We start from the raw sequence: 24,122 nt of genomic DNA, 5'->3' as shown, positions 1-24,122 counted from the left end.
TATTAAAATCTCCACACACTATAATTGACTTGCTAGTTTTGCTAAATTTTGATAGTACCTCCTCCATTCTATGTTGGAATTGTTCATATGATGCAGTGGGGGGGCGGTATACACTTACAATAATAAATTGCTCTAGTTCTATACAAGCTATCTCAATTAGTTGTTCTATAGAGAGATTAACAATATCTCTTCTATTTTTACATTTTAATCTATTATTAATAATAATTAGGGAACCTCCATGTATTGCCCTACTTCTACAAAACGAACTGACTACTTTATGTTCTCTAAAACTAAACTGGAGCTGATGACTCTTACGCCAATGTTCTGTAATACATAATATATCTATATTACAGCAGCTCAAAAACAGTTCAATTTCTAATTCCTTACTTGAGATACCTTGTATATTCTGGTGAACAATATTTATGAGCTTTATATTATGATTATCTATTACATTGCGGTGCCGCTCAGTATTCTTGTAAAACCCAAAAATTTTGAGCGGCAACCTTTTGTTCCATTGTGACACTATTTAGCTAAACGCTGAATGCGAAGTAGCTTCCGTATTAAAAACTATGAAAAATAACAAAAGCCCAGGCAAGGTACTGAAGTTTGGTAGACGTGTGCTTCATCCCCACCTAACAAAATTGTAAAATATTTTACCATTGGGAGGCTCCTTTGCACAGGATGCCGGCTAGATTATGGGTACCACAACGGCGCCTATTTCTTCCATGAAACAATAATGTGTAAGCTTTATTATGTTTCGGTCTGAAGGGCGCCGTAGCTAGTGAAATTACTGGGCAAATGAGACTTAACATCTTAGTCTCAAGGTGACGAGTGCAATTGTAGTGCCGCTCAGAATTTTTGGTATTTTTCAAGAATCCTCAGCGTCACTGCATTGTAATGGGCAGGGCGTATCAATTTCCATCAGCAGAACGTCCAGCTCGTCTCGTCCCTTATTTTCATAAAACAACATTCTAAATTATGGAAAAAATCCTCAAAACTATTGTCATTCCATTATTACATTCTCCATAAAAAAGACAACAAATTAGACATTAACAACTATCCTCGTATCAGTTTAATTTCACACATACATAAAACTTAACTAAAAATAATCCAGAACCGCACTAATAAGGCGAACTAGACAGACACCAACCAAATAAAACACTGTGGCTTAGAACACAACATGTCGGGAAAAGTCACGAATACGTGCAGAATACAAAACTTCTTCTTCTTCCATCTGGTTGTTGATACGTTAAAACTAGACCTATCAGGGTGGCAATGATAGACACGAATTAATCGAGGCAATTCTACGCTGTAGATTCTTTTTGTGGTGTGTTACAATGTGAGCGTCGAGTCTCATAATATATCTGATCTTACGGTCATTGTAGTGTATTGCCATCTAGTCTGAACTGAGTATGTATTAGCAATCATTTTCACTGACATGGCGTCGACAGTGTCATTAACCGTGTGACGTTGAGTGTTATTTTAAGAATGCACAGTACAGCGGAAGGCCAGTTCTAATCGGCTATCGGTTGCGAGCGGACGTCCCGAGTGTAGTGCTACATAGTAAAGATTAGTTGTATCACACGTGACCAAACGTGGAACATTACAGTTATGATTTCAATAAAAAATGTAATTTGTTCTGAACGTCGTTTTGTTTCAGATGCGGCGGAAAATGGAGTCTCGTATGTAGACTCGAGTGCTAACACTGACCACGTGATTCAAGTGTCCCAATGTGACCTCATTGTAACAGTCCTTTCTGTGAGGTTGACACAGCAGCCGCCGCCCCACACTCGTGCCGAGGAATCAAATTGCTGACGGATGCGAAACAAGTCAATCTCGTTCTTAATTCTCTTCACGTTGACGCTGACTTATTGTTCTATTTATCGGTTCGTCGAGCAAAATAATATAAAATATTAACATAAATCGACTTGAATTCTCTCGTAAGACGGCATCGTCTCTTGGTGTTCCTTGGTTGGCTGCTACCACACAATTCAACAACAAGAACAAAAATATCCAAGCGAAATGTCGACCCATTCACATCTGCGAGTCATGGATAGGAGAGACTAGTGAATAAACTACACTGGCCTGCAAAAGTAAGTATCACACTTTTCAAATTAAATTTTTTTCTTAACTATAGAAGGTAGAGATTTAAGATTAAAAACGTTTTGTTGCAAATTTTATAGGCTTTAATTCTTGGAAACTAAAATTATACATTAGTAACATTTTTAACTTAAAAAAGATAAAACAATGAAAATAGACATTTTTAGTTTAGTGTAAAAAAATTCAACTAAAATGTATTACATGTTATTTAATTTTTAATAACTGGTATTGCCTCCTCGAGCTCTGATTACAGCTTCGAGCCGGTTTGGCATACTGAACACTAGGTTTCGGAGCCGATGTTGGGGAATATTCTCCCATTCTTCTACCAGGGACTGCTTTAGTGCCCCGAGGGTAGTAGGTGGTCGTCTGCGATTTCTGACTAGCCTCCCAAGCTCATCCCAGGCGTGTACAATCGGGTTGAGATCAGGACTTCTTGATGGCCAAGCCATCACGCTGATACCGACCTCCTGAATATACTCTTGTACGATATGAGCCGTTTGTGGCCGGGCATTATCATGCATCAGCATCGATCCATCACCCATATTTGCTAAATACGGCCCTGCATACTCATTGAGAATCTCTTGAGCATATCTTTGCCCAGTGAGGGTGCCATTTTCTATGGCTACTAGCTCTGTGCGACCTTCTGAAGATATGCCAGCCCATGCATGTACACTGCGTCCACCGTATTGGACTCTTTCTGAGATGCAGGCTTGAAGGTATCGCTAACCAGGTCGCCTGTAAACACTTCACCTTCCATCAGAAGTGTAAAGGGAGAATCGAGACTCATCTGCAAACAAAATTCTTGACCATTCTTCTTCATCCCACTGCATGTGTTCACGGGCGTATCGCAGTCTCGCTACTCGATGCTGTCTCTCGAGTTTTGGGCCACTCGCTGGTCTTCGACGTTTCAAATTTGCTTCAGCAAGTCTTCTTCTCACTGTACTGTCACTAATGTAGTCCCTCCGGGTCTGAAGTAGCTGTTGCTAGACTTCAACTGCATTTTGTTGGTGATTTCTTAACACAGTGGAAATAATATAACGATCTTCTCGGGCACTGGTACACCTGGTGCTGCCATTACAAGGTCTCCTCAGATGGTGTCCAGTCTCTTCGTACCTTCGCTGTACCTTTTGGACCGTTCGTACCGTCAAACCCACCATTCTTGCAGTGCGACGCATACTGATGCCTAGTTCCAGAAAAGCCATGATCCTAGCACATTCTTCAACTGAAAGATGCATGATAAATAAATGTTATGTGCTTTTAGCATAAATTTTTAAAATCATCGATCTTGAAAAAAATTTAAAACAGAAAGAAAAATGGTAATGCTAAAATTGTAATTCGGAAACGTCCACTTTGAAAAAGGAATAGTTTTGTTTTTGACGTTTTTTTTCAGCCAATTCTTAAAAGAAGGTTACCGACAATAAAGTTTTTATGTGCAAAATCAAATTCTCTTTGGAGTCCTTTTTATTTCGAAAGTAAAGGGTGTCCAGCGGGAATTTTTCAACTTTAAATAAACGTTACTCATTTGTTAGCGGGGTTAGGGCTGCGGAGGGGGTGACGTTAGAAGCGACGTTTCTGCGGATTTGTCAGTCGCCATGAGTCATTGGTCGGGCGCGCACCGCGCGTATGCGGTGGAACAATATTTGTTGAACGGCAATTCGCCTATTCGAGCGCGTCGTGCTTTTTGTTTGCATTACAACATTCGGCGATTAAGCGATGGTCCGAGTACGCAGCTTATCAGAACGTGGGTGCAAAGATTTCGAGAAGAAGGGACAATGATCAATAGGCCGCCACCAGGACCGTCTACGTCGGCAGCAACACCAGAACGAGTGGCACAGGTGCGTCAAGAAATTCTTAGAAATCCAAGGAAATCAGTAAGAAAGATTGCCGCCTCTACAGGCATTAAGAAGTCAACTGTGCATACGATTTTGAAAAAAAAACTAAAGCTTCATCCCTATAAAATGCAAATTGTCCAAAAATTGAATGAGAACGATTATGTTTCAAGAGAAAGGTACGCCAGAACGGCTTTGCAACGATTTCGAACCCCCAGAACACTTGGAAACATATTGTTCAGCGATGAGGCACATTTTCACATCGGGGGTTACGTAAACAAGCAAAATATGCGTTACTGGAATCCCAACAACCCAAGAGAACGTCATCAGAAAAGTTTGCACTGCCCGAAAACCACAGTATGGTGCGCCATCTCAGCTCAAGGAATAATCGGACCGTATTTTTTTAATCAGGGGGAAACTGTGGATACCTCTGTATACTGCCGCATGATTGATGAGTTTTTAGTGCCGCAATTGCAAGTTTTTCCAGGACGCAACAATAGGACACATTTCCAGCAAGATGGGGCAACCCCGCACACTTCCAGGGTGTCCATGTCGAAGTTAAGGGACATTTTCCCTGGAAAATTAATAAGCAAGTACGGAGACATAGCCTGGCCACCACGATCGCCTGACTTGACGCCCTGTGATTTTTTCTTGTGGGGATACCTCAAGTCCAAAGTTTACTGTAATAATCCCCGCACCATATCTGCCCTACAAGAAAATATCCGGCGTGAAATTGATGCAATCCCCCAAGCACTGTGTTCGCGCGTATTCGCCAATATGAGGGTTCGCTTACAAGAGTGTGTTACGCGAAATGGACGTCACTTGGAGGACATTATTTTTAAAAAATAAAATCCGCAGAAACGTGCTTTGTTTTAAAAATATAATAAATATTTTGAGTTTAATAATATGTTTTTTATTTAAGTTTAAAAAACAAAATTTTCCGCTGGACACCCTTTATATCTTGTGAACTTAAAACGTTATCCCAATTTGAAAAGTGTGATACTTACTTTTGAAGGCCAGTGTAGTTCCTACACAACTGTTAACTCACAGAATACTAACCTGTAAATATTTTAATAAATTGATAAATAATATTCCTTGGTTTATTCATTAAAAATCGTCATTTCCGCATAGAAGTGTTCGAAAGTTCCCTCAACATTCGTGTTGCCCTTCCAGCATCACACTTCCCGCCTCTAATATGATTAACATCGCCATCCGATTATGCAGAGTCTATCTACGTAGAGGTGCAAATTGTGCACATACCATACACTATTGTCTTCCGAATTTAATGTGTGTTCAGAACAGCTGCTTACCACAATTCTTGACACCGCACCATCTGGATGAGAACTAAGGACTACACATAATGCGTACCTTACTACTTGGCTACCGCAGGGAGGGATGTGCCGTTGAGCCTTGAGCAAGTACAGTTCCAGCTCCAGATACTCGAGCCTGCATTACACATTATAATAACAACGACTCTGACCGAAGTGAATAGTATAATACGCTATAATAACAGTGGCTCCAACCCAAGAATACAATTGAATAGAAATATGTTTATTTACCAGAGGGAGTGAATATCATAACATATTGCAACAACACTTGGTTGGCACAAGTAATGAAGCTACATCAGGTCGTACAGGGGCTTTGATCCCTTGAAATTGTGATGATTAAGGTGTATGCACACTAGACCGAACCACATAAGTGCGAATAATACAAAGGCATACACGTTGCTTGTGTTTATGTATTTCACATACAATTATAATAATATACTTCGTATTATTGCGTAACAAATAAACAAAATAAGGAACTACATAGCATTATTATATTAAATCTTAGACATTTTAAACATGCCTGCATTTTACAAGTGCCTAGGTATACACAGCAGTCTTATAATATAAGGACAAAATATATTTTGTTTACATTTCTATGAGATCTTGAACTTGAATAAATACTTCAATTCAATATATTGTTTTCAATGACGTATTGTACCCTACAAAATATATTTGATTTTTCAGGACAAAACGGTGACTTCACACCTGAACCCATAATCTTATATATTTCTACAAAAAAAAACGTACGCTGTGACAGCTGACGTTGACATTCAGACAATCAATACATTTAGTGTCGTTGCGTGTACCCTATTGAAGCTGCGTCGTTGCAATTGCGATTCATTTTAAATCATCACGAATTTTCTTTATAACTCGCAACTAATTTAGTCTAGTACAAATTAATTAAATAGTTACCACAAAAGTTATAAAAAATGGCTGATAAAAAAGGTATTTATGCGCTTTAATTACAATTTCTTTGTTCATTATTTTCTGAAGGTTGACATATGTAACGTCTGTGATATTCCTTATTTGGGTGGCTTAAAATATGTTTCAATCAATAAACAAATAACTTTTAACCATTTTCACATATGGGCATATGGATTTTGATGTAGCTATGTAAGACTCAATAGGTACATGAAATATTAAATACGTTCAAAGACCGATCGATAATGAAATCCAAGATGGAAGACATCGTTTCTTTCCCATGGTTCGAATGGACAATAGGGTGGACATTTTTCATTCATCCTAACAGAATAAAGTGTTATATTAATTATTAATGGCAATAGCAGGTGACCATATTATAATGCTACACAAGGTTTAATCAAAGTATAATTAGAGCATTATAGTTGCATAAGTACATAATGGACTGAGTTTACTTATTTTTTTTGATACAGTTACGGGGTTCAAAAATAGAATTTTTCATACAAATTCATATACTTTTTCTCATTGTTGCCTATTTGAATTAGTGGAAACCAGTGTTTACCACCCATTTGATTAAAATATGCCTGAGTCCTGATAACCATGGGCGCAAGATTATGCAGAACTTTTTGAATATTAAATAAAATAAAAGTGATGTAGCCAGGTGTCGATCACATCACCAATTACCAACAATGGTTTTATGGCACAAAATTATATTTTAGTCTTACCTTATGGGTATTTTGTTACCACTCTTTTTAATTTAGAATGAGCTCTACATATTTGGGATCCTAGGTATTGTCTAAACATATACTTTTGCTGAATTGATCATAACCACTCATATGATGGAGACAAACTTTCAATTCAGTGCTGATAAAAGCAATACTAGCTGTTATTTTATTGATACCACTCACATACTACAGTCACTGCAAACTGCAAAGTGTCTATACATTGAAATCTTTTTTGTTTTGTGTTAGGAAATACATTGAAAAATCTAGAAGTCCTGCAACTGCAAATCTATTTTTATATATTATCCAAGTACATGACAATGTACTCTTTTTTTTGGGCTTTATTATCAAGGAATTTTAGGTGCTTGCATATAATTTATCAGTTTCTATGAAATAAACTTATATATTAAACAGTTCAGTATTAAATATAGAAGTTTTTATTAAAATGTGGAATGGTTGGTTTTTTTTCATAAAATGCATACATTGAGTCATGTGTAATATCGATACCAAGTTTCCATCATTTTGTAAGGGTATGTAAGTTGATTAATTGTGCCACTAGATATGCAAGAGTTATTTTAACTATATTAAGCAACCCCTTAATTATTTTTTTTTAATTTTCATCTAGGTAAATATAATATATTGTTGCAAATTAGTTTGAAGTCAACTGACTCGTTCAGACAGAATAATTAGCTTGGCTTGTAAAAGAACTCTACAAAACATAAATGTGTGTATATTTTATGAATTTACATATTTTGTTTTGTCTTTATTGATTTTATAAATATTTTATTTCCTGTATTGTATGCACAATTGTCCTGAAATGAGTTGGAAAATAATTAACAGCTGTGCTCAAAACATTTAATTAATACTTTGAAAATCCCCAATTTAACACATGAATCTATATTAATACTTATAATTTAAATAAAACACATATTAAAGTAGTACATTTTAACTGATTATCACTACATACTATAAAACAAGGTCCTATGCCATGTCTGTATGTCTGTTTGCGATAAATTCAAAAACAATTGCACCAATTGACAGGCTGTTTTCACTAATGATGTGATTCTCGAGGAAGAGTTTAGTATATATTTTGTATACATAAACAATATTTGGAAGTGTCTGAAAAAATAAGCCGTTTGGACAAATCCTCAATGGCATATGCCTCTCTCTTAAGGATTTATAGGCAATTATAAAGTGGTAATGTAAATCTGCTTACCTATACAAATACAATATTAATCTTGGCACTTTATTTCTACATATTAGAAATTATTAATATCTGATGGCTTTAGACTACATTATTCGGGATACTTAGGTGCATCTTTTTTTCTATTGACAGAACAGTGTCTGTCTGGTTAGCTAATTTAAAATAAATTATTAGATACTAACTGAGTGTTAAAGAGACAATAATATAATGAGAGTAACATACTTGCTATCTCAATTTGAGGGGATTATTAGTTACAACTTCTGTTACTGTATTTCTATATCTTGAAATACAGATATTACTTAGATCTTTCAACTAAAACTAAATTGTAAAGTATGTTTTTTTCTGTGCAATATATTTCAAGTTTTTAAGCAAGAAATTACAGCAGTTGCAGTAATTATTTAAAATTTAATTAGTGTCTCACCCCAATTAATAATAGCTGTAGAACTTAAGTTACACAATTTGTTTTTAATTGAAATGATAACATTTCAGTGTTTTATTTAGCTTTAGCAAGTACTGTTACATATGTCAGCTAAAATAGTTCGTAAAATTTTCATAAAGGCTAAATGCCTTGCATTGCAGCGTGTACAATGATGATAATAATGATCTGCACCCCTGCCCCCCTCTCCCAGAGTCCGACCGCCCCCCCCACTCCCCTCTGCAGGTGCCGCGCGGACAACCACGAAGAGCCGCGCCCGATGACTAGTCAATATCATGTAATGACACAAAACAGAATTTACTTTTTATTTTTCTTTTTTGGAAACTAGAAAAATCTCAATATGATATGTATCGGCGTGTGAACAATTTGTTTTATGTAACCTAACCAATTTGATTGCTATATGATTCTACAATCACAAATCATGTCACAGGAAGCTGCAAATAATTGTAAATTGACATTATGTTAATGAGTAGAGTGACATTTAAATTGATGCATAACCTCCCTTGCTTTTTGTATTTTTATAGCTCTTGTTTTTACCTAGTACAAAGAATTATTATCTAAGTATATAAAAGCAAAGCAAAATACAAAACCAATATAAACCTGAGATTTTTACTCAAAACTGTCATAGTCATGGGTTTTGCTTTGCAGACTTTACAGTTACATACATTTATAAATGATAAATACTTAATTATCTGTATAACATTCATCCAAACCCATTTGTAGTGGAGTTATTAACTTTAAAGCACCCAAAGAGCCTGAAGTGAAATAACATTGTCAAATTGCAACTTAAAGTAAAGGGAAGAAAGGTCGATGGACCACTCTTCCCACAAAATTCTAGATGTGTAACACATCTGCTCATAGTCTGGGGACTGATTGCAGATAAAAGGGGGGAGAAAAAATCTGTATAACAGTTATCTTCATGTGACATGTTTTTGATTAGCCAAATAATTTTCTTCTGAACTGTAAAACATAAACATTCTGCTTAAATTACAATTAAATCTTCAGACCAAATAGATGTTATCACATACCGAGGTATATTGAACAGATCATATAGAACTCAAATAAGGCTTTAGATTGTCTAAAGTCTGTGATCTAGAGGGATGCAGTTAAGTGGCTGTTATTGTATGTGGCTTTACATCCTTCTAGACACGGGTCAATTTAGTTGACACTATGGGTAAAAAAATAATAAGAAATTGAGAGCTTTGACTCCATGCATTGATACATCACATAAGTTGTTGTCAAAAAAAATTTAAAAGCTAATTCAAAATGAGTGTCTCAATGTGAAATAGAAATGTTAATTATTTTATATTTTTAATTTACTGCTTATTTTTTTACCTTCTCCCAGAGTTATGTTTTGCTTTAATAATATAAAACTGACGATGACTGCATTCATTGTTTGTTTGTGTTGCTAGTTGTTGCACTCAACAAGGGGGCAATGGATGTATTTTTTGTTTTGTTTTATGTTTGCCCCTTTGTTCTCAAGAGGCCCTATTGTTTTGTATGCATTGGGGTCTTTTAATTGGTACATAGTTATAAATAAAGCTAACAATATCCAGGTAAATAACTTTTGATGTTAAGTTAAAGGTGTTGCCCACATGTGTTAAAATTATTTCTCTTTTTTACCATAAATACTTTGACATCAATTGTTTGCCTTGGAATTTATATTTCTATTGTAGCATATATTGCAGATTTTCTCATTAATATTAGAAAATCTAATTAAGTTTGTGTTACACTAACAAGTGGATTATTACAGTAGTTGTATATTGATTCCACGATCTGTGAGAATATCTTTATTTGTACTTACCTACGTAGTTTATTTTTGAGATAATATTATTAGGATTTAGCAGATACGATATTCTCACAGATATTTTCAATGGTGAAGGTGAAATGACAGATTTTTCAGTGTTGCTATAACTACATTTAAGTTGAATGAATGAGGGTTACTGTTAAAACAAACAATGATTCTGTCCGAACAGTCCTAATTGGTATCCCTTGGTAAAAACAGTAACCCTTGTTCCATATTATGATTAATTATATATTTACCTTATTTAATTCATTTATTATAAACACTATTTGTTTAGTACAAATAACAAATATTTATGGATTAAAAAGGTAACTGAGTTTATGATGAAGATTCTAATTGTGTTGTATCGTATTGGAATATACTGTAATATCTTTTATCAACAGCTGCCTCTAGTGCTGACCCAATGGGTGGGAAAAACCCAAATTAAATATATTGAGTTCCAATGTAAAAATGTTGAGACTTGAAATTATTATTATATGTACTAGAATGACATGTTTGTTGTATGTGCTGTTTTGTAGAAATTAAATTTGGTGCTACGAGGCATACTGTAATATTATGCAATTAAAATCTTACATCATTGTGTTATAAGTTAAAGACTGAGAGAGAGACATAAAGAACCATTTTCCACTTAGCGTACTATAAAATTGGCCAGTTAAATTATTTATGGCAGCATGACAAATCTTCGCTTTAGTGGAAAATAGTCTTAAGAATGTCTATGGCAAACTCGGTGTGTTAGACAATATTGCATGCTTAGCTTATTGAAGGGACACGGAGGTATGCTGGACTGTAATATTAACATCTACCTTTTTAAGTCTTAATTTATGTATAAGTATATATCCAATTTACAGGGCTCCGGATTGTTCTTTTGTTTTGATTTAGAATATGGAAATCTGATGTTTGGTACTCCTTTCAATGGATTGTGCCATTTTTCGTTCGTTTTTTTAGTCCATGTTGAAATATAGATGAGGCAGTGCTACTGCGTCTTTTATGGGGTTGTAAGTGTAATAAATGTTAACAATGGGTTACCAGGATTTTTTTTAAATGTTATCTTATAATATAATATTTTGCTGTTTAGAATTTAAGTGCAGCATAATTTTTTTTGCGCTGCGTTTTACAAGCTGGTATTTTATTTGCTAACTCGAAATGATCCTTCAATACTATGTTGTTTTTAGTGATTATCTGTGCATGTTAATGTCATAGTTTTTGTTTACGCTCGCATGTTTCCGTGTCCTTCTGCGCATTCATATCATAGATCCACTTTTCACTTGCGCTTTTTTTTGCATTCGCTTTATAATGAAACAGCAAAATTTAATATAAATAAAAGTGATACAGGAAATCTTGGTAAAACGAACACAGCTAGATAAATAGTATAATATCTTTATTAGGAATTATATATTTTTTTTTTACAATTTGGTGCATTTTCTGCGCCTTCGTAATCATGTTCATTCTTTCAGCGTGGTTGTTATAAAGCGTTGGCGCTAAGAACAAAAAAAGCATGTATAATGCACTATGGTCGCCATTTTGAAAATGTTTTTATCTTCAACGATGCAAGAACGAATATGTTTGACAAGAGTATAAACTTTATGTGCTCGTTGTGATGTAATAATGAAAGTTTATACTTGTATTGTTAAGTGTAACCTTGTACAAAGCCATAGGAGGTTGCGTTGGTTCTAGATTTACAAGTCGACTAATGTCTTTCCCACCAAGGTTGATGATCGTGTGATTACTGTTTTGTTAATCCGTGGCCAAACTCAAATGACTCGTGTGAGTCTGGCCACTTATAGGAATGCATTGTAAATAACGTTTGGTAGGTTTGAAGATTTGAACCTGTCAAATACTATAGTGTCGACTGTGAGGGGTCCACTGATGTGTTTGCTCGTGTTAGTACTTATTAGCCTGTTGACGTAAGATATGTTCATTTAATTCTATTTTCAGAACCTTGTAAGCAATGCAAATGCTGTATTAGTGTCGAAAATAACATTTAAAATGCAAACACAACAGTACGTTTGTTTGTTTTTCATAAACCTCATAGTCGACACTGGCCTCGTTTCTTTGGGAGCGGCGGTCAAGGCCGGAATTTTTTTTATTTAGAAGAAGATTCCGACTAGTGCGTTGTATGGGCATCGCTTAACGTTAACAATTGACGCTAGTGACAACGTCGACGAGCTCCCTCGTTCACGTCTACCACGCTGTACTGTTGCAATTACCGCCGCACGACTCAAATGTGACCGTTGACCACCTTTCAAAATTGAGTAAATATTCACTTACTCTGGAAAAAAACTGGCCATGCCTGTATTTTTTCAAATAACTGTCACATTTAATTCGCAAGGCTGAATAGTAGATGTTGAATATGGCAACACATTCGTGGTCGTATCACTACGTCACGCGTGAATGTCGGGCTTGGGTTGCGGCGCGCGCATGCGCGATATTGTCCGGGTCACGGCGCTGCACTGATCTCCGAATGTCAAAAAATGAAACAAAATCATTTATCTTTCAAATTAAAATCTGTAACTTTAACGAGGGTGTAATGTGACTAATTAATAATTAAATTGTTTTAATGAATGCTTCCTCACGATCGTATGACTTATTATTATTTAGTCTGAAGTAGCACATTGTAACACCGCTGAGGCGATCCATTAATGTTTATGTCTTCGGCATATTTTCGTGTAGTGCGTGTTGTTTCACCTGTTACACCAACACAACAACTCTGATTATTATATTTTTATAAGTTGTCGTCGTCGTTGAAGTCGACACGATCGAGCTGGCCTGGACTGCCTCTAAATATAGAGATTGTTGTGTTGGGTGAGCGGCAATTATTAAAGACCCTCGTTAAAGTAGAGGACAGTGTGGCGTCTGCTCGGGCTGGCGGTCGCAGAGTGAATGAGTGAAATGTCGAGTTGTTGCAGTGACGCCTCCCCTCGGCGCGTACCCCCAACCGCAGCCTCCGCAAGGGCCCTTCCTGCCGGCACCACCGCATCAGGCTGCACCGCAATATGGAGGTAAGCTGATAAATAAATAAGTGCCAGAAATTTAGACAGTGCAATTCTTATTAGTTCACGAACTAATATAATATCGTGTAGTAATTACATTCTTATAGCATATTTTATCTCTTAGTTTTAACGTCGGCCGCGCGCGATTTTGTTGGCGAGGGTGTCGAAAAAAATTAATCGAAAGGTTTGGCTTTGCAAAAAATCCCTGCCAAGGAAAGTCCTTTGAAAATTAAACATCCCGTACACGACTGTTATGTAAAGATTAGGAAGATGTTCCTCCCGGGTCTGCCTACGTGGAGCTACTTAACCGACCTCGGGCTCAAAGTAGGCAGATAAATATAACTTATATTCAACAATTTTAATGTGGAGCCCAATCACAATCCATGGTAGGACCTAAGGAAGATAAGCACACTCGCTGCTCGCTGTAAATAAATAACTTCTTATAAACATTTAAAAATTTAAATCATGTGATCAATTTTGACTCGGGTTGGTCGAATAAATGAATAATAATAAAATACGCCGGCTTAGAGTATGTTTGTCTCCAGTGGCAGGCGGGTCACCGTACGGAGTAGCGTTCGGTGGCGCGGGTGGCGGTGCCGGCGGGCTGTATGCCCCCCCGCCCTACGAGCAGCTGCAGCACCACCAGATTCCGGCGCTCAGCCAGCAGCTTCCCGTGAGTGTCCATACTACATAACATGTACATACTTCAGCATCCTTGACTCATATTTATTTTATGTTATTTATGTATTAATTATAATTATATCTGACTGTATTATTATGACATTTAAGTGGGCCATAGTAGCGAAATAAAGAATTTCAAATTAAATTAGCCCCTCCCCGTTATATACAAGGTGGCGCAATAGAACGTGCATTTATTAAGTATAGGCTAAAAAAATAAATACCAAAGGTATACTTAGTTGAAATAAAATATAGGTTGATTTGGTAATTAAATGTAGTTTATTTTTTAAAAATGACATCATCTAAATGACGGCCCTCTCGAAGACGGCACTCCTTTAAACGCGAACGCAGATTTGTGAAAACACTTGTCACTAAATCTATAGATAGATAGCTGCCATTTCCCCACGGATATTTTCCTTTAGCTGAATGATTTGAGGTATCCCCATAAAAAAGTCAGGAGGCGTCAAGTCAGGGCTACGTGGGGGCCAGGGGATATCACCTATTTTGGAAATTAGACTTGCAGAAAACATCTGTCCACAACAGCTATAGAGTTATTTGATGTGTGGTCGCTCCGTCTTGTTAGCTTTCTTGCTATTCTCGATCCGTAAGTTCTGGAGTCAAATATCCGTCTAACATCGCAACATATCGGTCGGTGTTAACGGTGATGTTTCGTCCTCGTGAATCTTCAAAGAAGAAAGGGCCAATAATTCCTTTGCTTGAGATTGCTGCCCATACCGTTACGACTATGCAGTGTTTTTTCATTTTTGGATTTTGGTCGTTCCAATAGCGACAATTTTGTCGGTTTACGAACCCATTTAAATGAAAATGAGCCTCGTCAGAGAAAAGGAAGTTGTCAAAAGTGGAAAATCCACTAAACATTTCTTCAGCAAATGCCAACCTTGCTCCGAAGTCGGCCTTTTTTAATTCCTGTGTTAAATGGACCTTATAAGGATGCAGTTTAAGATCCAACTTCAAACAATCACCCTCTCAATATTGTCTGTGGTCCTAGACTTTCTTGGACGACCTTTTGCTGGTGGAACCGATCAATTTAAAACTCTTTATCCATATTTTATATTAAATTTGCACTCTGAGCTTCATATTAATGAAGTGTGTTAATCCATATCCAGAACAATACATTCGCTTTGTAGAGATGTATGAACGACCGTTCCCGTAAAACGTGCGAACACAAAAAGGGGGTCAAAAACCATGAGGCACTTCTACGGGACGCTTCCCGTAGAAGTGACTCATGGTTACTAAAACTCCACGAGTGCCACTATCCAACCCGCCCGCGCACTTATTACCCCGCGAAAAAGATGACGCAATATGCACGTTATATTGCGCCACCCTTGTAATATATACATTTCAAACATTTGCAACGATCCATTCGCTTGTTCATAGGCGTATTTCATTTCCTTTTGCCTTGAAAAAGCTCTAGTTAAATGGTGACAAGTCTCATTGCAATTTTACCTATAACATCCAAAATTTTAAAACGAAGGAAAAATAATTGACCCACGATTGTTCGTAATAAGTTCATAGCTTCATCTCATACGGCTCTCGACGTGGATTATCTACCGAACATAAACTTAAGGACTATAAAGTAAGAAACATACACAGACACCCAAAAAAATTGTATAGCTATTTTTCTAGATCTTGCTAAGGCTTTGGACACTGTTTCAATTCCCAAGCTCCTACATAAATTTTATGACCTAGGAATTCGTGGGACTCCATACCATATTTTTCAGAGCTATATTACAAGTCGCACTCAATGTGTTAAGATAGAATGTGTCACTAGTGATGACTTGTATGTTTAATATGGTGTTCCACAAGGAATTATTTTAGGTCCAATTTTATCTTTCATTTGTATTAACAAACCTTAACATGAACCCCTCAATCGAAGTCAACAATCATCTCGCACGCCGATGACACTGCTTTACCTTTTTACTTTTACTTTTTTAATGCCTAACTCTTGGAAGGACGCCTTCACACTGGTTCAAACTGGCTTCGTCAAAGTTAACACTTTACTGACTCAATATTGACAAGACTAAATATTCACATTCTTCTATTGTTCTTCCACACAATCTGATCCTAAGGGGTGTGTGCAAACCAACACAAATGCAGCAACTGGCTTTGCAAAAACATTAAGTTATAGTTTTGTGCAGTGTTTACATCTGCCGGCCTTATTTCTTTGAAAACGAACCTAGCCAAATTGTAACTGCGGATTCGGAGAGATATACCGTATTGATAAATGACTTTTTTAGACTGGAACTACAGAATATTACATAATTCCAAACGTAACATGTGGTTCCAGGAGGCCTCATCATACTGCTGTATCCATGAAGGGATTCCCGTACTTTTTTCCAGAAAAAAAAAAACATATACTCGAAATATATCCTGATTTCAGCACGTGATACCTTTTCTTTTGGGGATAGTTAAGTTATTGACAAATCTGTGACGCGCTCCAGTTAAAATTAGTCCACTCTTTTTCCAGTTGAGATTTTCGAATACATTTCCAAGTAGTAGAGCCGAGGTATGTGTATCCCTATCTAAATATATTATATACTGCATATATATTATTCACTTTTATTTTAGTAAAAGGGAGGTACCATAAATAATAGTATTTTTTCCACAATCGCCACACTAGTCGGTTAGTTACCAATGAACCACTTGGCAGCCATCATTTGGCATTGCTGTGGCAAATTTTGAAGAGATTGTAAAATATTGCTCAATATTACAGAAAAAAACGTGTTGTGTGTTTTAGTGTCAGAACTTAACGGGCTTGTCATAATGTCATACAAGGGTCTAACTCGCTTAGATATCTACAAATATTTATTTTTATTTCCTTTGTTACATATACCGACATTTTTATGCATAAGTTTATATAGGTAAATACGTTGTGTATTGATAATGTGTTAAATACTTTATTGTAAGATGCTTTTTGTTTTTAAAGAGCGGCCAGCCTGCTTCTCTTAGTATGAGCTTGCTGAGTGTGTCCCATGTGTTCCAGATGTACAGTCCGGCGGCGGCCATGTACGCGGCGGCGGCGGGCTATCCCGGGTACATCGGGTACCCCGTGCAGTACTACCCGTACTACCCTGCCGCCGTGCAACCCTCCATCCAGCCGCTCAGGCCCACCATCATGATCCCGGTACACGTGTTACATTAACATATGGTGTCACCCACACCTACTGGGGTTGCCTCATTTCCGTAGTGCATATAGGGATGTTTGCGACGGCATGAATAGATGGTTTTTATGCAACAATGCGCAAAAGATGTGGTTCCCTGGTGCGCATATTGAGGGGCAACACCAACGGTACCCTGAAGATGATTGGTAGCAGGTTAGACTGCAAATATATGAGCCACCGTTGCTCTATCTCTAATGGAATGGAGAAATAGTGACTCAAATAATGTAATTAGGTTTTAGTACTAGTCCAACTAACATAATTTTGAGTCTGTAGTTACTTGAAAATGAAGTTTTATTATTATATGTCAGTAATGTTGTTTGTCGCCCCCCCTCCAGAACGGGTTCGAGGGCGGTCGCTTCGAGGGCCTGGCTCAGACGCTGCTGCCCCCCGCGCCCCCCACCGTGCCGCCCTCTCCCGGGCCCGCCCACCTCGCCGCGCTGCAGCCGCACCAAGTGCTGTGAGTATACAACCCATATACAAACCCACTCCACTCACACACAGGGGCGTGCATTGGTTTTCCAGCGCGGTAGGCACTCGAAGTCTTAACTAGTTGTATGTGCGATTAATATTTAAAAATTTAGTACCTGTTATAAGGATAAATATAAGTTCACTTACCAACATTTTTCTACCGTTCTGTCAGATTGATCGTGTTTTTTAGGCAAGATTTGTCAAATTGTCATGTCATAAGCATGTCTACCCCGGATGTGTTAAAGATGTCAAATTGCGATGTTCATATTTAAGAACGATACACAGTAATTGTATATTTTTTGCTGTGGTCTTATATCCTTGACAAATAAATTTTGTTATAGAAATTGAACGTATTCTACTAGCCTTTAGTAAGCATTATCGGAACTGCTTACTTTAGGTATTTAGTATATCGCGTAACGAAAAACTTACTGGTTGGGTGTTCATTGCGTTTGGCATAATACATGGAATCACATAGTCCTTACAGTGTGTGAGTGTAACAATTGTCTTATCAACAGTTCAATTCTTCAACAATGATGTGAACAATAGAATTATTAAGATTATACCAGTGGGAGGCTCCTTTGCACAAGATGCCGGCTAGATTATGATTACCACAACAGCGCCTATTTCTGCCGTGAAGCAGTAATGCGTGATCATTATTGTGTTTCTGTGTAAAGAACGCCGTAGCATCTGAAATTACTGGAACATCTTATGTCTCAGGGTGACGAGCGTAATTGTAGTGTCGCTCAGAATTTTTGGTTTTTTTAAGAACTCTGAGCGGCACTGCATTGTAATGAGCAGGGCGTATCAATTACCATCAGCTGAGTGTCCTGTTCGTCGCGTCCCTTATTTAAAAAAAAAAGAAATGATTAATAACATGATATTGAAGCAAATTAAAAGTTAATACAAACTAATGGTTTCTATGCACCCCGTTGAGTGGTAGCTCACTAGATCAGTTGATGCTGTCGTCAAAGAATAAATGGTGTTAAAAATTGCAGAAAAAATTATTAAAGTAGTTTTTCTATAACATTTGAGTTAGTATCATATTTTATATGAATGTCGTCATCACACCAGAGTGCAGTAATCTGCGCCGTGACCTATATTACGTCTTTTCATTGACCTGAAGCGTGATTTCATAAATGGCGGCTATGACACAGCGTTCTCGGTAATAATTCAAACTATTTTTATAATAATGTAATATGTTGTGTTATAGCTTATTATATTCATGTATATCACATTGACACTACGCCGATTCGACGAACACTCACCCAGTGAGCAACTATTTAGGTTATCTAACTTATTGCTACTATCTTTGATATTCTGTTTTTGTAAGTGCAGCTTAACAGTCAGAAACACTAGATAGGGCTGTCATATGTCTGAGGTATCAACTAATATTCGTTTGAATTTATATTAACCATGTACATTTATCCTGTAGGTGGCGTTAAACTCGAAAGCAAGCCGGTATGGCGCACACCGACGCAGACGGACTATCTATCTCGTATAAGAATCTATCCTTGTCTCTCTCACACATAATATGTCAATATTTTGTTCACGTTTCCGGCAGAAGATCATCGCGGATACATAATGCTGCTGTACATTGACGAGATATGTGTTGTGCGAAACATATCTTTATCTTACTACATTGCTGGTTCAATTTTTGGAATCTGAAATTTATAATTCTGAATGATGTCTTCATAGAACACATATTTTTTTGTATCTAGTATTGTTTGCTTTTGCTATGTTCTTGCAAACTTTAAACAGCCAACGAAGCGAATGTCTCGCTATCTGAAACAGATAGCCAACCTCATCGAGGTGTTGATAGTGCTCCGGGCTTTACATCCTTGTTTTCTTGGAGTACTACCAATGAAATGGCTACACATTGTTGCACTTTGTGTATACACTGGCTGTGTGATAAACGCAACAACACAATAATATATAAAACATATGCGGTTGTATCCTTTAAAAATAATCTTATACGAGATGTGAATGTAATTTTAATAGTTTCTGAGATTCTATCGGTTCGGTTTCATAAACTATTCATGGCAGGTTCACAAGTCAAGTTTGTTATTCCAGAGTTGAGGAGATTATAATATCAACAAGTTACACATATCTACATATTGTTTTGTCAGTTTATTCCTGACTGTTAATAAATCACATGTTAATAACAATAATTATGAATCAATGATAGAGATAAGCATAGAAATGATATAGTAGGGGTTGGAAAATAAAAAAAAAAACTAAACCTCAATTGCAACACCACCTATCGGCTCCATTTGTAATTTTAGGGTTACACCAATCAGGGATCCTCTCAACACACTGTTATATCTATACTATCTACTTCCTTTGTTACATTTGACTCTCGTATCCCTTTTATGGGTGGATAGTTTTCGCTCAAATCGCCGATATTTACCTGTAAATAGTTTATGACTCCTTACCGTAGGTGTCGGTCTGTACGCCGCTCATGACTGTGATGTTATTGTCTCCTGTTTGGTCGCTCTCAGCTCTCTACCCGTCCTTGACCTTAGCGACTCCCATCACAAGAACTCTTCCGCTCACGAGATCCTAAACGGTGTTTCAATAACAAAGCTAAGCATATCCAACAAGCCGTGGTCAATCTCATGATCAGGGTGTATCAATATACCTTTATACATAGAAACGGAAGGCCTAGATATTATTAATACTTGCCACCATTACCAGCTGACGAGTTGACATAACCAACTTAATTAAAAGTATTAATAAATATAAAATGAAAATAATAATAATAAGGTTACGAACACATTTCCTGCTACCCTCTTTATCAATTATGTTGTTGAGTCGACAATGCGTTGATGCGATGCTATGGTCAGGGGCGAAGGATCAGACAGGAGACGTGGGACGTGGACGGAGCCGCACGTCGGCATAGTATTATTCGGGTGAATCTCGTTTTAACTAGTTTGCGCTGCAGTTTGGTTTGCTTTCGATATGATGTTGCTCGAGTCTACTGAGCAAATTATTGAGCATAACAGTAGTATGTTGTGACTGTCATGGGTTAAATCTTTGGTACCTAGCTTATAACGGACCACCTACATAATTCATGGGTTTTAAGTTTCCGTGGTTGCAAACGCCATGATTACGTGCTTAACTCAGCGAATCGTGGGTCATGTTCTGTTCTAATCATCTGTCCACGTTTGACGAACGACGCCGAGTTAAAGCTATAGAAAAATGAAACGAAAAAGTTGAGTCACAGAAGGTTCTCATTCGGTCGCAAGTGTGGACGAGGCCTAATAAGACGTTGGTTGGGATGTGAACAGTATCTTAACTCAGTGTTTCAGTGCGAACTGTGTGAACAATAATATTGTTCAGGTACAACGTGTGCTACAATTTGTGTACATGTTTTCACAGTACTAAACAGCGCAGACTAGTTTTATATTTATTATATATATAGGTATATATGTGGTGCGTGACGCGTGCGAGAGAGAGTGCTATATCCAACATATTGTTTAGCAAATTTCTTATTGTATATGTAAGTATGTTTATTGGATATAAGAAGCTGGTTCGGAAGTATTGACACAAAAAGTTTTCAAAAAAATTGGTCCATTACGTAAGAGTCATACGTTTTTGGGTAAAATAAAGGATTTTAGGGGTATTTATGAATTTTTCTGACGATTTTGAAACGTAATTGTTGATGTATTAATTACTTTATTGAGTGAGTTGAATCTCAGAATGGATTTTTATCTTGATAAAAATCGTGATATTGTAATTTTTCAACACTCGGAATGTAGGATTATATTTTAATGACTATTGCGTTTTTCAACAATAAACAAACAATATTTAAGATGACCATCAAACAATTGCTTAGCCTTAGGTCAGTTCAATGATGGGACTTGGTAGAACTGACCAGATTGGATATTTTTGTGATTGTTTAAAAATTTGATTCACATACTTAAAATGTCTGCTATTTTAATTGTTTGAAAAACGCTATGAAAACCTGTTAATTGTTCTGTTTTGTATTTTAGTATAATATGGTGCTTGTACTAAAGTCACTTGAAAGTAATTAGCGACAGCTTGTATAACGCAGATCGTTCTTACTTGAACGTATTAGATGGTTCTGTGTAAGGAAATAGTTTCCATTTATATCGAATCTAAAAATTGTATAAATCTCCCGCATATTTTTAATTTAATTACTTGCAATGCACAGCTACCAATTTTGAATAAGCGTCATCTGTTGGTGAATGTATTTATCACGTAATAAATACGTTTGTTGGGCTTACAGGTTCGTTTACTTACTGTATGATGAATAGGTAGTTTGATAAATCACATAGTTCACATACCGTCTGGTATGCTTATGGAACAAGTAGTAAACCCCAAGTTTCCGCCCAACTTTGTGATACTATCCCAATTTAAGTCTCATCTATAATCTGCGGTGGTAGCAGCTGGAAGTATATTACAAAATGTTACTTTGTATCTATAATTCCCAGAATTCAACACAAGAATATTTTTGTAAAACGTGATCTGTGGAGCGCAGCAGCATCTGTCAAACACGAATATCTCACGCCTGTTGCAACCGGCGTGCCGGATCAAAATTAATTTGTAAAAGTCCCATTTTACTGGTTTTGTTCCCTGAACAAAATGATTGTGTATGTCCACAAACATAGTGCTACCTATATAAGCCAAGTACAGATGTAAGTATCCTGCATGGACCACAGATCCAACCTCCGTTGGTTGATCGTTAAACATGTGTTCTCATGTTTTCTTTATTTACTTTACACTTTTCTATATTAATTATTCTATTTTAGTTAATCATGTTTTTGGAACGATTTTGTCGTTTTCGGTCTTAGATCACATTGTTCAGCAACGTCTGTGGTAAAGTTCTAGTAAAATATATTGTTTTTCAATTAAAGGGCATGCATCCAGTAAACCATCCGTTTTTCCATCAATATTAATTTATTTGACACTGGCTTACCTAGACTGTGATCCGCCTTGGGTCAGTGATATAACCAAACCTGGACTCGTTTATTGATGTAAATGTAATAAAATATCTGATTGGAAAACCAATGGCGATATTACTATTGTGCGTGGGGTTGAATAGTGCACGAAACTATTTTGAAGATATCTTTAAAACCGCTATTTAATCCCACTAAAAATAGTTCTCATTTAAGCTGCATAAGATTTTGCGTTAGGTTGGATTACAAAAGTAAAAAAAAATGATTAGGCAAGTCTTGTCCAGACCATTAATTTCAAGTCCATTACATTATAACAATCATATCAAAATAGTAATAGTATTTATGGCGGTAGCTTGTTTCATAAAAAAATGGCAAAAAGTGACGTAATGGCACCTATGCGAGGTGAATGACATCTGAACGAGATATTGAGGGTAGACCTTAAATTATTTATGTAACGTAAAAAAATATTTTTTGATATGACTCATTTTAGTTCGATGTTATCAAATATATGGATGGTCTTTCATACAAGAAAGACTGCTTAATATTTTGTTGGACTATTTAAAAATTTGTTTTGATACGAAGTGTAAAGCTCAATAAATGATCAAAAGTTTGTGTATCAATTTATAGCAGCTATTTCTGATTGTAACTGGTGTTAAGTTCATATTGGATGATTCGGTCCCCACTCCCCAGTGGCGTGTCCCGAGTGAATGTATCGCGGAAATCACTTTTATAAGATACGCTTGAAGTATATTAAGTGAAAGTGAGTTTTGCTCAATAGTGGAGAGTCGCGTGCAATATATAGCGTAATTATTATTTTGTTTCCAATAAAATATGTCAAATTATTTGATTGTTTCATTATATTGCCTTCTACAATTGTATATAGAAATATATAATATTATAGTCACCCAGTGGGGCGTAGCATATTAGATTCCATATTTTAATTCATCCACGATATGGGACTCGAACGCGCGCCTATTGAGTTCCGTCCGAGCGCTCTGACTAACTATGCCAACCGTCCGAGTGGCGCATCGCCCAAAATTTTGTTTTGTCTTATACATATTAAGAGCATAGCAAGTTGATATACAGCGACAGACTTACAAATCTATAAGGAATGTTTAATAGACTTTCGGCGAGTAGGTACATAATATACCGTAGTTACTGTAAGTGTGGCTCAAATAAAGAAATAAGAATTTTTAATTAATAAAAAAAAACAAGAGTTATTTGAGTATTCAGTACGTAACACACACTTTAAACAAATAAGGGTATCATGGGTAATATCAACATCATGAAGGTATGTACCATTATGACTATAAATATACCAGTGGGAGGCTCCTTTGCATAGGATGCCGGCTAGATTATGGGTACCACAACGGCGCCTATTTCTACCGTGAAGCGGTAATGTGTACGTATTTCGGTGTGAAGGGCGCCGTAGCTAGTGAAATTACTGGGCAAATGAGACTTAACATCTTATGTCTCAAGCTGACGAGCGCAGTTTTAGTAGCGCTCAGAATTTTTGGGGTTTTTCAACAATCCTGAGCGGCACT

At 36.7% G+C, this 24,122-nt stretch overlaps 1 protein-coding gene across 1 annotated transcript; it reads left to right on the top strand.

Moving 5' to 3' along the window:
- The first annotated feature begins 6,043 nt into the window (after nucleotides 1-6,043).
- On the top strand, nucleotides 6,044-23,420 carry LOC126975396 (forkhead box protein L2-like). The gene is made up of 6 exons (XM_050823287.1): nucleotides 6,044-6,202; nucleotides 13,248-13,340; nucleotides 13,877-14,004; nucleotides 17,014-17,154; nucleotides 17,527-17,648; nucleotides 19,092-23,420. Exons 1-6 carry the CDS (start codon nucleotides 6,187-6,189, stop codon nucleotides 19,099-19,101), a joined length of 510 nt encoding a protein of 169 aa, XP_050679244.1. The 5' UTR covers nucleotides 6,044-6,186; the 3' UTR covers nucleotides 19,102-23,420.
- The last annotated feature ends 702 nt before the right edge of the window (nucleotides 23,421-24,122 follow it).

This window comes from Leptidea sinapis, chromosome 35 (assembly GCF_905404315.1).
Source record: "Leptidea sinapis chromosome 35, ilLepSina1.1, whole genome shotgun sequence".
Classification (NCBI taxonomy): Eukaryota; Metazoa; Arthropoda; class Insecta; order Lepidoptera; family Pieridae; genus Leptidea; species Leptidea sinapis.
Note: the sequence above shows the minus strand (reverse complement) of the source record. Positions and strands in the feature narration are given on the sequence as shown.

Excerpts from the sequence above, each read along its gene's own strand:
- LOC126975396 (XM_050823287.1), top strand. Across the intron at positions 13,341-13,876 it reads GGCTGCACCGCAATATGGAG|TGGCAGGCGGGTCACCGTAC; the intron begins GTAAGCTGATAA and ends GTTTGTCTCCAG. Across the intron at positions 14,005-17,013 it reads CGCTCAGCCAGCAGCTTCCC|ATGTACAGTCCGGCGGCGGC; the intron begins GTGAGTGTCCAT and ends CATGTGTTCCAG.